This window comes from Narcine bancroftii, chromosome 7 (assembly GCF_036971445.1).
Source record: "Narcine bancroftii isolate sNarBan1 chromosome 7, sNarBan1.hap1, whole genome shotgun sequence".
Lineage (NCBI taxonomy): Eukaryota > Metazoa > Chordata > Chondrichthyes > Torpediniformes > Narcinidae > Narcine > Narcine bancroftii.
In genome coordinates, this window is record NC_091475.1 from 38,896,716 (window position 1) to 38,914,232 (window position 17,517).

Below are 17,517 nucleotides of genomic sequence, written 5' to 3' on the forward strand. Positions count from 1 at the left end.
GTCCGACAAGGGATAAAGGACAACTCAGGAGGGGAAGGGGAGATTGGGGATAAAGAAGATAGAAATAGGAGAATAAGGAAAATGTTGGATGTTGTAGGAATGTTGTCTGGTAAAGAGTTGAAAATAAGAAAACAGAAATGGAAAAGGAGGAAAGGTAATGATGGAAAAACGGAAAGAGAAGATAAACAAAATATAAAATGGCTATGCTGAACTATATGACTTTAAATATTAATGGAATACATAACCAAATTAAAAGGAAGAAACTACTAAATTTACTGAAAAAGGAAAAAATAGATATAGCATTTGTCCAAGAAACACACTTAACTGAATTGGAGCACAAGAAATTAAAGAGAGATTGGGTAGGACATGTAACAGCAGCATCGTATAATTCAAAAGCAAGAGGAGTGGCTATATTAATTAGCAAAAATGTGCCATTTAAAATAGAAGAGGAAATAATAGATCCAGCAGGGAGATATGTTATGATAAAATGTCAGATATATTCGGAGCTTTGGAATCTACTTAATATATATTCACCTAACGAAGAAGATCAAAAGTTTATGCAAGATATCTTTTTGAAGGTAGCTAATACGCAAGGGAACATACTAATAGGAGGGGATTTCAATCTGAATTTGGATCCAAATATGGATAAAACGGGGAAAAAAATTAACAGGAAGAACAAAGTAACCAAATTTATAATCAAATCAATGCAAGAAATGAAACTTGTGGACATATGGAGGAAACAAAACCCAAAAGAAAAGGAATACTCATACTACTCGACTAGACATAAAACATACTCAAGAATAGACCTATTTTTGTTATCAGCTAGTATGCAGGATAGAGTAAGAAAAACAGAATATAAAGCGAGAATGCTATCGGACCATTCACCCTTAATACTGACAGTAAAGCTAGAGGACATCCCTCCAAGAATGTATAGATGGAGATTAAACCCCATGCTACTTAAAAGACAGGATTTTAGAGAATTTATTGAAAAACAATTAAAAATGTACTTTGAAGTAAATACGGAATCAGTGGAAGATAAGTTTATACTATGGGACGCAATGAAAGCATTCATTAGAGGACAAATAATAAGTTATGCAACCAAGATGAAGAAGGATTATAATCAGGAAACAGAGCAGTTGGAAAGGGAAATAGTAAACATAGAAAAAAAATTAGCAATAAAGGAAGATACAACCAAAAGAAGAGAATTGGCGGATAAAAAAATAAAATATGAAACATTACAAACATATAAGGTGGAGAAGAATATAATGAAGACAAAACAGAAATATTATGAACTAGGTGAAAAAACACACAAAATCTTAGCATGGCAGCTTAAGACAGAGCAAACTAAGAAAATGGTATTGGCAACAAGGAAAAAAGACAAACAAATTACATATAATCCAAAAGAAATTAAGGAAAACTTCAGAGAATTCTATGAACAATTATACCGAACTGAAAACGAAGGGAAAGAAGGGAAAATAGATGAATTTTTGACTAAAATTGAACTATCAAAACTACAAATAGAGGAACAAAATAAATTAACAGAACCATTTGGAACAGTAGAAATACAAGAGATAATAAAAAATTTACCAAATAATAAGACACCAGGAGAGGATGGACTCCCAATAGAATTCTACAAAACATTTAAAGATCTAATAATACCGCTCCTCCTGGATGTAATCAACCAGATTGATGAGACACAAAACTTACCAGATTCATGTAAAACAGCAATAATTACAGTGATACTAAAACAAGGGAAAGATCCACTCTCACCAGCGTCATATAGACCAATATCTCTGCTAAACACAGATTATAAGATAATAGCTAAACTATTAGCAAAGAGATTAGCAGAACAGGTACCAAAAATGGTAAATTTAGACCAAACTGGATTTATCAAAAAAAGACGCACAACAGACAATATTTGTAAATTTATTAACTTAATTCATGCAGTAGAAGGAAATAAAGCACCAGCAGTAGCAGTTGCTTTAGACGCAGAGAAGGCCTTCGACAGAGTAGAATGGAATTACTTGTTCAAAGTATTGCAAAAATTCAGTTTACCGGAGAAGTATATTAATTGGATTAAAGCATTATATAAGGGACCGTTAGCGAAAGTGACAGTAAATGGACATGTATCAAAGCAATTTAACTTAAGCAGGTCAACGCGGCAGGGATGCCCACTATCACCATTATTGTTTGCGCTAGCTATAGAACCACTAGCAGAATCGATAAGAATAGATAATAATATAAAAGGAATAAAAATAAAAGACAGGGAATATAAAATCAGTCTATTTGCGGATGATGTGATAGTGTACTTAACAGAACCAGAACTATCAATAAAAGAACTATATAAGAAATTGAAGGAATATGGAGAAGTGTCGGGATACAAGATAAACGTAAATAAAAGTGAAGCAATGCCTATGAATAATGCGGATTTCTCAAAATTTAAGGAGGAATCCCCATTCAGATGGCAAATGCAGGCAATAAGATACCTAGGTGTGCAAATAAACAAAAATCTAGGCCAATTATATAAACTCAATTACAATCCACTAATGAAAAAATTACAGGACGATTTAGAGCATTGGAAAGAGCTACCACTAACACTGATAGGAAGGATAAACTGTATTAAAATGAACATTTTTCCAAGGATACTATACTTATTTCAGGCATTGTCAATACAACTGACAGAAAAATTCTTCAAAGAGTTAAAGAAAATAATAAGGAGATTTTTATGGAGAGGGGGGAAACCGAGGATAGCACTAGATAAATTAACAGAATGGTATAAACAAGGAGGCTTACAATTGCCAAACTTCAAAAATTATTATAGAGCCGCACAATTAAGGTACCTATCAGATTTTTATCAAACAAGGGAAAAACCAGACTGGACGAGACTAGAATTAGATAAAATAGGGGAAAAGATACCTGAACACATATTATATAAATGGGACGAAAAATTGGTACAACATAGAACTTCTCCAGTATTACACCATCTCCTCAATATATGGAAGAAGATTCATGTAGAAAGAAATAAAACAAATTATCAAATACCAAAACTAATATTGACGCAAAATAAGCTACTCCCTTTTACAATAGACAACCTTTCCTTTAGAAAATGGGAAAAAAAAGGGATTAAAAGAATAGAAAATTGTTTTTCAGGAAGTAGATTCTTATCCTTTGAACAAATGAGAGATAAGTACAATATAACTGGAGATACAGCGCTGGCATATTACCAACTGAGATCCTACTTGAAAGATAAATTAGGAAGCAATTTGAGTTTACCAGAGGGAAGTAACCTTGAATATGTGATTACAGATACAATGTTAATCAAAAGATTTATAACAAATATGTATATTAAACTGCAAGAAAAGGAGAATGAGGAAACAAATGGTAAAACTAAACAAAAATGGGAACAAGATTTAAATATAAAGATAAAAAAGGAAACATGGGAGAAATTATGTGCTGGAACGATGAGAAATACAATAAATACGAGGCTACGTATGATACAATATAATTGGTTACACAGACTATAAATTACACCAGAAAAGTTAAATAAATGGGACCCAACAGTATCTGATAGATGTTTTCGATGTAAAAAAGAAAGGGGAACAACAATTCATGCAATATGGACATGTGAGAGAGTAGAAAAATTTTGGGATGATCTCAATCAGATATTAAATAAAATAACAGAAAACAATATACCAAAGAATCCAGAGATCTTTCTCCTAAGTAACATAAAAAATAAAGAATTTGGAATTGACTTGGAAGATGCACAAAAAAGATTTGTTAAGATAGCCCTAGCCGTAGCAAAAAAATGTATTATGTCAACCTGGAAATTGGAAGATAATTTGAAAATACAACAATGGTATATAGAAATGAATAAATGTATTCCATTAGAAAAAATAACATATAGTTTAAGAAATAATATTGAAATATTCGAACAAGTATGGGAGCCTTACATTAAATACAATAGCGAAAACCTACCGGGAACAAACATTACCTAAGTTGATGGAAGGAGAAGAAAAGAAAAGAATGGACTCAGTAGAATTTCTGGTGTATTTTTGTTGAATGACAACATTGTCTGACTGAATTAATGCAACCTAGATTGTATACCTAAAATGGATGAGAGGGGGGGAGTGGGGGGGTGGCTTGGGAGGAGGGAGGGGGGGGAGAAAAAGTCACTGTAAATGTGTGAAAAAGAAAAAGTGTATATCATGGCTGTTGTGATTTATGGTGTGAAAAATAAAAAAATTTAAAAAAAAGAATAAGGATAGCTAGCCAGAGTGTAGGACCATGAGAACAAACGGGGAAATTTATGCTTGGAGCCAGAGCAAGTGGCCAGTGTACTAAATTAATACCTTGCTTTCTTTGATGAATACTGAAGTAATATAGAGGATAGTGAGCTCATTGTGGGGTTTGCTAATATTCTAGATTCTGTTGATATTAAGCAGGTGGTGTTGGGTCAAAGAACATTAAGGTTACAATGTCCCCAAGGGCCATTGCGATCTATCACACATTATTGAAAGATGCAAGAGAGGAGATTGCTGGGACCTTGACAAAGATCTTTGTATCTTTTTTGGCCAAAGGTGAGGACCCATAAGTCTAGAGAGTAGCCAGCATTGTTCCTTTGTTTAAGGGCAATAGAGATAAAGCAGTAAATTGTAGGCTAGTGAGCCGTACATCAGCCTTCCAAGCTATTGGAAAAGATTCATAAGATTAGGATTTAATTGCATTTGAAGAAGCATGGGCTTATGAGATACTCACTGTGGCTTTGTACAGGAAGGTTCATGTCTTATGAGCTTTATTGAGTTTTATCAGGAAGTGATAAAGATCAACGTTGAGGATAGGGCAGCAGACATTGTTCATATGGGTAATGAATAATATATCTTTCAATTTTAGCCATAGTTAATTCAATATCATTCATGAGGGTGATTACATTTTCATTTGCATATTTATTTTCTTTATTCAGCTCATTCTATAGCTTTTAGCTGCTTTCTCTATTCTGATACCATCTGAAAATATGCCCAATTTGAATTAATGTCCTGAATCAAAACAATCGTATATTAAGAGAACTTCTGGCCACAGTACTTCTCCTTGCCCCATCATTAACTCTGTAAACATATAGGTGCTGTTTTATTATCTATTCTTTTCTTTAGATTTAGTATATATACTTTTCTCAGTGAAAATAACATTTTAACTATTAATCTTAATTCTGATAAATAAAACTTGTCTCTCTTTGAGCAACATATGCTTCAATTGGGTTTCACAATGCAGTTCTTGATTTTCACCTCTGCTTGTGACTTCTGTCAATAATAGCGACAGCCAGAAAAAAATATTTCTACAAGTTCATTTCCTTTTGCCGGAACCATCCTTACTGTAGATTTTTGTTTTTCATTCATTTTGCAATCAATAAGATTTCAGGTAATTTCTTAAAGCAAGAAAGCCCAAAATATTCAGAGAGTGGCTTGATCAGAATACTGTACAGTTTGATCACAAGCTTTTCTTTCTTTTGTATCTGAGTTGCATAGAGCATGTGAAAATTTGTTTTTATTAATTTCATGTATTATTAAAGGTAAAGATAAAGGTGCCATTATTGTCACTACATTTAGAATGTAAAATACACGAGATTCTTTAACTTTGTTTACCATAAGAAAGACAGAGTCGCCACTTTGTCCAGTGCCCCTCACAGAAAAGAGGCCACAGCAAGGAACAAACTCGCAACCCCTGATTTACAAGACCAGTCCTCTAACCACTGAGCTATTGGAGCCTCATTATAATATCCCAGTACTCTCAACTTTTTACTTAACAATTCTTCGCATATGTCATCTATCTGAGTATAATATTATTGTCTTCATTAAATTTTCATTGTACACACTTGTAACAATTTTGTTCAGCTCGTTTGTAACTAGCCAGTGTTTAAACTACATATACCTTTAATGAGGACTTTATTCTATACTTAAACCAATATCTTATCAATTTCCAGGATTATGAACTGAATCTCCATGGATGGAAATAAAAGGATTTTGGATCTCAGAGTAAATAAGAATGGGTTTTGATTAGATTAATTGAATACATAGCTATTAACAGGACAAAATTCTCTAAATTATTAATAACTCATTATTACTAGAGTATGGTTTAAAGATGAGAAAACTTGTAAAAGTATCAGGGGTTACCCTTTGTTAAATATCTTTTCTTTGTTTTCAGGCATTGAACATTGCAGGTGCAGGTCCTTTCAGCGATGTGGTTTTGTGCATGACTCCAGCATCTGTTCCAGCTGCAGTAGGTTTCCTACAAGTTATGGATGAGAATCTGCTTGATATGCCACTTGAATGCCCGTCAACTTGTCTTGCCATTCATTGGGAAGAGCCTTGTGATCATGGTTCTGAAATCACAAGCTACAGTATTGACTTTGGTGAAAAGCAACCGATAATCATAGATAGATCCACTAGTTATGTTATACGAAATCTGCAACCAGATACCACTTACAGGTATGCTACATTTCAAGGATTTAAGGTAATTTCTTTTATGGCTGTCAAGAATGTTTTTTTGTGCCTTGTGTGAGTTTGGAATGACCACTGCAAGAACCAAATCAATCTTTGGTGGCTAGGAAGTCTCTGATTATAGCCAGCTAGGAAATCCCTTTTGTGCTCAAATATAAAATATGTGAAAACATTATTTGAATACACTGAAGGGTTATTTAAGGGGCCAGATATTTGAATATCTGGTATTAATATCAAAGGTATTAATAAGGGGCATATGAAAGAGATAAATAATTTGGAGTAGGAAATAACCCAATAGAAAAAAATGTCTGTCAAAGATCGGGCTCTGAAGAAAAATATAGGAATTTAATGAACAAAAAACTCAAATACAACACAATGCACATATAAGATAGAAAAGATGATCCTAAGATCTAAGCAACAGTATTATGAGGTGGGGGAAAGTGGATATAAAGTCTTGTCTTGGCAGGTGAGGGTGGAAGAGGTCTCAAGAACAATCAAATGGGAGGAGACAAAATTTCATATAAACCAAAGGAGATAAACGAAATTTAGAAAATTCTATTCAGAGCTATACAAATCAGAATCAGAGGGAGACTCTGCTAAAATAGATGATTTCTTACTTACTTTGGAACTACCAAGTTTGGATCAAGATGAATGAGTGGGGTTGAATGCCCCCTTCTCTAGAGTGGAGATTGAGAAAGTCCTGGGTTCATTGCAGGCTAATAAATCACTGGGGGAGGATGGGTTCTCTGCTGAATTTCAGTCCTTTCCCATTCGGTTTCCCCAGGGCTCCTTTAAGATGCTCAACAGATCTGTCAGAAAGTTCTTGTGGAATGGTGAAGTGGCTAGAATCTCCATGGAAAAGTTGACTTTGAATTATAAATTGGGAGACCTGAAATTGCTTGATTTTAAAAAAATAAAATAAAATATTGGGCAGCCCACTTGAGGTTTATCACCTCACTCTTTGAGGGAGGTGGTACCTCCACCTGTGCACAAATTGGACTACACACGGGATGAGAAAAGTTAGGAGAGTTTATATATAAATGGGACACTAATTTGATATCAAAAAAAACGGATAACCCCATATTAAAGCATGTAATTCAGACTTGGCAAAAAAAAATCAATGTATTGGAATAAAGGAGGCGATATCTCCTAAAGCATCCTTGACCCAGAACAAATTAATACCCATGACTCTGGGTAATAAGATCCTGGATACCTGGTGCTGGAAGGGGATCAGGTGTATCGAGGATTGTTATGAGCAAGAGGTGCTTATGTCATGTGAACTGCTAAAGAATAAATACGATTTGTCTAATAAAACTTTCTTCTGCTGTCTTCAGATCTTTCTTAAGGGTTCATTTGGGACCATCTATGGCCCTGCCCGTGTGTAGTGACATGGAAATTCTAATTCAAAAGGGGAATATGCATAAGTTCATCTCTGATGTATCTCCTATTCCAAACCGAGAGCTCACACAAGTCGTGGTAATGGTGGGAGACGAACTTTGCACCAAAATTCACGAGCGGTGCTGGTCAGACTAATGTCTGGACAGCATGACAGCAGTTATTAAAGCCAAGCACAGATTGGTGCAATATTATTTCCTGTATCAACTACACCCCACACCACAAAAATTATATAAATCTAAATCAGAAATTTCAGAAATGTGCTTTAGGTGTGGTGAGGAGATTGGAACCTTTATCCATTCAACCTGGCTGTGTACAAAGGTGAGATCTTTCTGGGAGAAGCTGGGGGGTATTTTGAAAAAAATTACAAGGGTGTCGCAGTGCAAAATGAAGAACGAGAAAATGATCAGACGTAGTTGAGTCAAAGTTCAGTAAAAGTCATTTACTCAGTCACATGCAGCTTTTTAAAACCCCATTCCAAATGACGTCATTGCATTGTGACATCATGACGTCAGTAGGAACCTCCCAAGCCAGATCATTTAAGCCTCCAGTGAGCTGTTACATGCCCCACCCTCCCCCAGAAGCAGGGATAGGAAGCTAAACCTCTGGGACCATTACTGTCCACCCCTCTTGGGCAGTCATCTGGACCTTTGCATTGGGGGTCGTGGCAAGAGCCAATCAAGGTTGAGATGACTGGGCTTTAGTTGGTAAATCGTAAATGTCTCTGGATGCTCCCCCACTGTCCAGTACACAAGTTGTATGATTGTTTCATAACACTCTGAGGGGCCATCATAAGGCCTCTGTAAGGGTGCCCATGTGTTACCTCTACACACAAACTCACTGTCCTGGAGTTCCTTGGGATGAGGGGTGTTGTTCCATGCCTTGATGTGGGAACTGGGGCCAATTTTCCAAACTACTCCTGCAGTCTGCCTAAGTCTTCAGTCACTGGCACCCCCTGTCCGTGTGCTGCGGGCACAAACTCCCCAGGTACAATGAGGGGGGGGAGGCTCCATAAACCAACTCTGCTGATGAGGAGTTGAGATCCTCCTTGGGGGACGTTCTTATTCTCAGGAGAATCCAGAGCAGCGTGTCCGTCCAATCAAGTCCCTGGAAGCAGGCCATCAGTGCAGACTTCATGTGCCTATGGAACCGGTCGACCAGGCCATTGAACTACGGATTGTGGAGCTGCATTCCCAGCAGTCGCAAAAAAAAATCCTAGAGTGCGGAAGTAAACTGTTGGCCTCTGTCAGAGGTGACGTGTGTGGTAGGCCAAATGGAGATACTCAGGCAGAAATAAAAGCTCTAGTGCATGAATCGGTTGATGAGTCCATCAAAGGAACAGCCTCCAGCCATCTAGTGAATCTGTCGATGACCGTTACCAAGTACCTAGACCCTCGTGACACCGAAAGTGGGCCAACAATGTTGACGTGTACGTAGTCAAATCTGCGCTGCAGTGGCTAGAAAGGCTGAAGTGGTGCCTACATGTGCCTTTGCACTTTTGGTAGTCTGTGCCCATCTTTGGCCAGTACGTGACCTGCCATTCCATGCCTGAGTCCATGCCATCAGATGGACCGTCGCTCGAATGGAGGGATGGGACAGTCCGTGAATGGCATCAAAAATGCAACATCTCCACGCAGCAGGGAGGATAGGGAGAGGCTGACCTGTGGAAATGATACACAGGAGAGTGGTACCTTGAGGCTCGAAGGCTACATCCTCAAGTTGCAGGCTCATTACAGTAGTTCTATAAGCCGGGAGTTTGTCATCCTGGTGCTGATGTCTGGCAAGTGCCATATAATCTACACCCAGAGAGAGGGCACGTACTGCTTGAATGGAGGTCTGGGACAGGGCAACAGCCACCATATTACTCTTACCGGAGATGTGTTTAATTTTGGTTGTAAACTTGGATACCCAAGATAGGTGGTGTTACTGATGAACTGACCAGGTGTCTGATGCCTACGTGAAGGTGAACATTAGCGGTTTGTGGTCAGTATAAACTTTGAAGTCCCTGCCTTCCAAAAAATGAAAGTATCTGACCGCTAGGATACAGTGCCAGCAGTTCCCTATTTAATGTGCTGTATTTTATTTCTGGAGGGTGGAGGTGCCTAGAGGCTTCCATTGTCCATTGGTGTACTGTTCCAAGACCCCGCCTATTGCCGCATCGGACGTATCTATCGTCAAGGCGGTTGGTGAATCCATTGTGGATGAACCAGCAATGCTGCCTTCGTTAGGGGGTTTTTGGTCTGCTGGAATGCTACCATTGTTTCCATTGTCCATTCGAATTATTTGGCACTACTGGACATGAGGTTGAAGAGGATAGAAAGTGGTGATAGAAATTGATCATCCCCACAAATTCCTGGAGTCCTTTGATCATATTGGACCTCGCAAATTTGAAGATGGCTTCCACCTTTTTAGGCAATGGAATGACACCCCAGTGGCTACTGATCTGATTTCCCAAGAACTCGATAAAGGACTACCTGTATTTGCACTTGGCAAGGTTCACAGTTAACCCAAACCACTGTAGGCTGCGGCAGAGTAAACACAGATGCTGCAGGTACTCGTTGTAGGAGTGGCTGGCGATGAGTATGTCACCCAAGTATACGAAAAGAAAGCCCATGCCATGCCCCACTGCGTCCATTAGTCGCTGGAATGTTTGTGCAGCATTTTGGAGCTCAAAAGGAATTCTCAAAAATTTGAAGAGGCCAAATGGTGTTATGATGGTGGGATTGGGCATGTCCTTCGTGTTGACAGGTATTTGGTGGTACCTACACATCAAGTCAATTTTAGAAAATATCCTGGCCCCATGAAAATTAGCTGTAAAGTCATGTATATGGGGCACAGGGTAATGGTCTGCAATGATAGCATTGTTGAGACACCTGTAATTCCTGCATGGTCTCCAGCCTCGCGTGGCTTTTGACCCCATAGGTAGTGAGGAAGCACATGGGTTATCAGATCTGTGTATGATTCCAAGTTCCTCCATTTTGTGGAACCCTTGTTTTGCAAGCCGCAATTTGTCAGGCAGCAGGCATCGGGGTTGGGTTTATAGAGTAGGTTCTTGGATGCCATGTTTGGATGTGGCAGTGGAGAACTGGGGAGTGGCAATGTCTGGAAACTGCAAGAAGTTGATAAATTCATTTTTTGAGTACCCCACAGCGACTAGGTGCAGGGCAGGTAGTTTGGCTTTTCCAAGGCAGAAAGTCTAGAACATTGTGGTGTTCACCAACTGGCATCCTTTCAAGCCCACCACCAGTGAGTGGGCTCTGAGGAAGTCGGCACCCAGCAACGACCGGGAGACAGCAGCAAGAATGAACTTCCATGTGAATTTACTGTCGCCTAATTTCAGGGGTATAGTCTGTGTGCCGTAAGTACGAATCAAACTGTTTTTCACCACAGTGAGTTCCGGACTGTGGTCTTGGTACCGGTGTCAAAGCCCAAAGGAGGAAGGATACTAACCTCCACACCCGTGTCGACTAGAAATTTACGCTGGGAGAGTTTGTCCCAGACATAGAGAAGCCATTAGCAATGATTGGCCATGGTGTTTCCTGGAAAAGTGCAAGGGGATCAGCACTGGCAAACTCCAGAACCCTAGTGTGGATGGTAAAAACACCAGATGTTTTTCATGGAGTTGTGCTTGTCTGGGGGAATGTGCACTCTCATTGGTGGTACTCGTAACCCTGGGCCTTTGGGTGTTACGCAGCATTAATATCTGTGGGCCTTGCACCTTGCTGTTTTGTGCACCACAGAATGGCTGCACAGGCAGTCACTGTTCAAAGGTTATCAAAGTCCTCGTCAGTCAATATGAGGTGGATGTCTTCTGGCATATCTAAAAACAACTGCTCGAAGAGCAAGCAAGACCTATGGCCATCTGCCATTGCCAAAATGTCATTCATTAACTCTGAACGAGGGTTGCAGTCCCCCAGCCTATTGATATGGAGGAGCCGTGCAGCTCGCTCATGCTGTGAGAGTCCATAGATCTGGAGGAGGAGGGCTTTTAGGGCTTCATATTTGCCAAGAGTTGGTGGGTCACAAAGGAAATCCACTACTCGACTGGCCATGTCCTGGTCGAGGGCGCTTACCACATGATAGTACTTAGTGGCATCCATTTCTATTTTGGGGTTGTGTAACTGTTCCTCAGCCTGCCCGAACCAAACTTCAGGTTGAATAGTCCAAAAAACAAGCAGTTTGAGCAAAACCGCTACGTTGTCCATGTTGGGTCCAAAATCCATTTGGGCCCTTCAGGGTCACCAATGTAGCAACTGTGTCACATACAAACTGAAGAGCAAGAAAATGATCAGACGTAGTTGACTTGAAGTCAAATAAAAGTCATTTACTCAAACAGTCACCTGCAGCTTTTTAAAACCCTGTGCGTTCCAAATGATGTAATCACATTGTGGCATCATGATGTCACTCGGAACCTCCCGAGCTGGTTTGATTAAGCCTTTGGTGAGCCGCTACAAAGGTAGATTTTCCACAGGTTCCAAAATTGTACCTTCTGGGAAACATTATGGACAAGAGTTTTAAACTGTCCAGATACCAAATTCAGTTTGTGAAGGTCACCAGGAAATGTATAGTAATCATGTGGAAGTTCAATTCCCAACTAAATATTACATGATGGAATATGGAAATGCTGCATTGTATTCCCCTGGAGAAAATCACATACAATTTAAGGAGGAAATATGGCACATTTGTTAGGGTGTGGCAACCCTATCTGCATTGGTATGCAGATATAATTCTACCCCTTCTGAATAAAGGAAATGCAACAATCCGTGCTCATGGCACAGATGACATGCTCTTGTATTTTGTTCTATATATTTTTTATTTTAGGTTTCTTCTTAAATTCCCTTAAGTGTTTGTGACTTTACCGATATTTGGTTCTTTGTATTTGTTTAATTTATATAATCTTTTCTTTGTTGTATTTGGGTATGGGAGGGAGGAGAGAGGGGATGGGTAAAAAATAGACTCAGTATGTTATATTCTATTGTTGAAAGAAATTGTATTTGTTTGGATTTGAATGAATCTTTGAAAATCAAAAATAAAATGTAAAAAAAAGTCATTTGATTAGAATAATTTGAAGTTACCGGTAAGTACGCTGAATGTTATACTTTGAAATTGCTATGTGCGCTCATTTTGTCCATTTGGAATTGACCAGAGCAAATTAATCTTTATTCGAGTTCTTGTAAGAGCTTCAGTCTTTTTAACTTTTATCTTTAGTTTTATAATATATCTAAAGAAATTTTTTTATTTGATGGAGCACCTATGCTTCAAAAATATTAATTTGTTTGAAGAATTGTAACAATAAGAGAGAATATTTCTTGCCTGAAAATTCTCCAAAAGCAATCAAGAAGTCCAGGACAAGAAAAGGAGGATACAAGAACATTTAAATAATAAGAGAAAATGCTGAAAAATTAAGACGGTCAAACAGTATCTGTGGAAAAAGAAACAGTCAACATTTCTGGTTGAAACCCTTCATTAGAGGTTCAAAGAGAAATTACCACTTTAGAATGCTCATATTGATAACAGATGGCATCCATGGAACACATGATTGACTATAGTAGTGAACCAGCTCTGTAAGAGTTCAGATACATTACTCAATTAAGAATGCAAATAGCCTTAATTCTAACAGAATTTTTTAGTGTAAGAGCAAATTAATCAGGATACTGGTGATATTTGAATTTTGTGTGGCAATCTGGCCTTCCTATCTAAATTTTGACTCCTGGTGGTGGGGGTTGATTATCCACTGAAGAGAAATAAAGCACACTGGATTTATCCTTCAGAATTTAGAACAATGAAGCATGCAAGTTTCTTGCAAAGGTGCAAGAATGCTGTTTCCAGCAGCTGTGATATCTAGAACCTGGGATCACTTTTAAAATCACATTGACAATTCAGGTTGGCTCTGTCTACATGGAATTTAGCAAGGCTTTTGACAAGCTCTTGTCGGGTAGACTGGTCAAGAAGGTGAGATCACATGGGATCCAAGATGGGCTAGCCAATTGGATACAAAATGAGTCAGAAGGTGGTGGTAGAAGGTTGTTCTCCACATTGGAGGCTATGACCAGTCATGTGCTGTTAACCCTGCTGTTTGTCATATTGATTTGGATGAGAATGTAGATGCCAGTAAGTTTAAAGATGACAGCAAAATTGTCGGTGTGGTGGAAATTGAAGAAGGTTGTCTAAGCCTCCAACAGGATCAAGATAAACTTTGAAAGTGGCTAAAGAAATTGCAGATGGAATTTAACTCGGACAAGTGCAAAATATGCATTTTTGGAAATTAAATCTGGGCTGGACTAGTAAATGGCAGGGCTCTGAGGAATATTTTAGAACAGCGAGACCAAGGGATACGAGTCCATGAAAGTGGTGACACAGGAAGACAACGTGGTGAAGAATGTAATAGATGGCATGCTTGCCTTCATTGGACAGGGCATTGAATACAAGAGTTGGGACGTTATGTTACACCTGTATAGGATATTGGTGAGATTGCAACTGGAACATTTTACATTTCTGGTTGAAACCCTTCATTAGAAGGGTTTGTAATTCTGGTTGCCATACTATAGGAAGGTTGTGATAAAGCTAGAGGAGGTATATAAAAGATTCACAAGCATTTTGCTAGGATTGATAGGCTTGAGTAATGGGGGACATCTGGGTAGGCTGAAATTGTTTTTGCTGTGGCTGATGGGTGCACTGTAAGAGGTTTATGAAATCATGAGGGGCATGGATGAGGTGGATTGTCACAGTTTAATTTTCCAAGTTAAGGAAATCTAAAAGTAGAATGGATAGGTTTAAGATGAGAAGAGTAAAATTTAAAAGGGATCTGAGAGGCAATTTTCTCACACAGAGTAAATGGAAGGAGCTGCCAGAGGAAGTGGTAAAAGCAAGTACTATTAAAATGTTTAAAAGACATGGATGCTGAGAACATAGAACAGTGCGGTACAGGTGCAGGCCCTTCAGCCAACAATGTCTGTGTCAGTAATGATGCAATTTTAAACATATCCCATGTGCCTACACAGAGTTTATATCTCTCCATTCCCTTTCTGATCATGTGCCTGTCTAAATGCATCTTGCTGCTATCATATCTGTTACCACTGCCTCCCCCAGCAGCATGTTCCAGGAATCTACCACTCTCTGGAGGGGAAAAAAATACCCATTGTAAAACTCCTTTAAATTTTCTCCCACTCCTTGAATATTTGACATTTTTACTCTGGGAAAACAATTGCATATTGACCCTATCTATGCCTCTCATTATTTTATATACTTCTGTCAGGTCTCCCCTCAGCCTCTGACACACCAGAGAAAATAATCCATGTTTGTCCAACTTCTCTTTTCTATCTAATACTTTTTAATCATCTGCACTCTCACCAAAGCTTTCACGTCATTTTCTTAATGTACCAACCAGAACTGTGCACAGTTCTCCAAATGTGATCGAAGCAAAGCTTTTTAACGCACACACTAATAAATTTTAGAATAAAAGGGAAGTGGTCCTGATGTTAATGGTTGATTGTTATCTGATTGGTGGATCAGGTTCTGGGTACAAATGGCCAGCACCAATTTCTGATGATCCTTTGAAAGTTGTCTTGTGTGTCATTGCCTCCTTGCAGTCCAGAAAAGGAATCAACTGCCAATATGCTGCCCACATGTATCAAAGAGGGTAACTGATACAATGTGATGAGGGCTAGCATGTCATTTACTATGTGAGACAATCATCCAATATTTGCTGCATATGTTAACTGCTGCGTATACTGTACCTTTAATTTTCTATGAGTGAACTTTACATAATTAAGGACTAAAACACTGATTTTTTTTCAAATTGCTTTACATTTTGCAGGCTTTTGCCTTTTAAACTGTTTATTCTTAATGCTGCTGTATTAGTTAGGCATTGTAAAAGTGACCCTGAAACAACCAGAAAATTTGCATATCCAGCATCTATCAATCCCCATAGGTGCTGGATACTGGGGGTTTTACTGTAATTAATAAAGCTACCTTAATGTTGTTGCTGTATTTTAACATCAAAATAATTCTTATTATGTATTTTCAGGCTGCGAGTACAAGCTATAAACAGCATTGGACCTGGCCCTTTCAGCCACACTATTAAGACAAAAACAAAACCATTGCCTCCAGAACCACCTCGGATAGAATGTGTGGCCTTTAGTCATCAAACTCTGAAGCTCAAGTGGGGAGAGGGTACTGCAAAAGCCTTGGCATCAGATGCCATACAATACGTCTTGCAGATGGAAGATAAAAATGGAAGGTAAATTAAATACAACTTTGTGTTATAGTTAGAATTCTCAACATAAAATTGAAATTCACCACCGAGGAAATTAGAGGGAAAGCACCCAATATGATTTCACAATTTTCCACCATAATAGCCAGAATGGTTACACAAGTTCCTAAACATTAGTTTCCTCCTTTCCTATAGGGAAATTCCTAATTTCCAAAGGCTCCTCTTTCTCGATGTCCTGTGGTGATTAAGGATCCTCTGTGTCAGAGATTGGGTATTTGTGTCTAACTAAAGGGTTTAAATGCTATTTGGAAGCATTATTTGATATATTGTATGTGATACTTTTGTTTTATCGACTATTCTATCAATTCAATAAGAATTGTTTCAACCTATTATGAAATATTCTGTTGTTAAAAATACAATACTTTGATTTTAATCTTACTAAGAGTAAATAGCAAAACCCACACTTCTATGCTAGAGATTCTTTATGTTGGAGAAGTTGAGTTAGATATAGGTAAGCGGAGTTAAGTAAAGTACAAAGGATTGCAGAATGAAGAAGAACATTGTGTGCTAACTCCTTCCTCCCTTCTGTGTTAAAAAACGATGGACAACCATGCCAAAATGTTCCTGCTTTGGGATGAAGTAGATTGACAAAGGAAAGAGAAATACTGGTACAAAAGGGAACTTGCAAGACATAAACTCTGGTTAGACTGTACTTGGAATATTGTGTTCAGTTCTGGTCCTTTCATTACAGAAAGGATGTGGAAGCTATGGAGAGGGTGTAGAGAAGATTTACCTGGATGTTGCCTGGATTGGAGAACGTGTCTTATGAAGCAAGGTTAACAGAGCTAGGGCTTTTCTCTTTGGAGTGAAGAAGTATGAGAGGGGACTTAATAGGTCTACAAGATTATCAGAGACTCACATAGGGTGGACAGCCAGCACCTTTTTCCTGAGGAACACCAGAGTACATATGTACAAGGTGAAAGTTTAGGGAGTCATCAGGGCAAGTTTTTTTTATGCAGAGAGTAGTGGGTGCCTGGAATGCACTGCCAGGGGTGGTGATGGAAACTGGTACGTGTACAATAGGCACATTTAAAAGAGTCTTAGACAGGTATGTGCATGCAAGAAAAACTGGGTTCTGTGTGTGAGTTAGGGAAGGTTTAGTTTGCTGAGTAGATTTATATAGGTCAGCACAACATCAAGGGTGGAAAGGGGCTTGTCTATGCTGTAATGTTCCATGTTCTATGATGAGGAAACTGGGTGTTCTACGTTTAGTAAACTAAGTGTGCAATTAACCTGTTGCATTGTGCTCATGAGCAAATAAAATTGGCTTGTGTTGAATTTTCAGTACTTAAAGTACTTCTCTTTTGGGGTAGAAATGGTTTCTCTTCAAATTGTATGGCTACAATCCAATCCAGCAAC

The 17,517-nt window shown here is 38.5% G+C and overlaps 1 protein-coding gene across 10 annotated transcripts in view; it reads left to right on the plus strand.

The window, feature by feature from the left end:
• fndc3a (fibronectin type III domain containing 3A) overlaps positions 1-17,517 on the plus strand; it is a 231,167-nt gene that overhangs the window by 191,317 nt on the left and 22,333 nt on the right. For all 10 annotated transcript variants that reach the window (XM_069889664.1, XM_069889666.1, XM_069889667.1 and 7 more), the window contains 2 exons: positions 6,196-6,479; positions 15,913-16,125. In XM_069889664.1, coding sequence (XP_069745765.1) covers positions 6,196-6,479; positions 15,913-16,125 — 497 coding nt within the window. The remainder of the gene's footprint in view (positions 1-6,195; positions 6,480-15,912; positions 16,126-17,517) is intronic.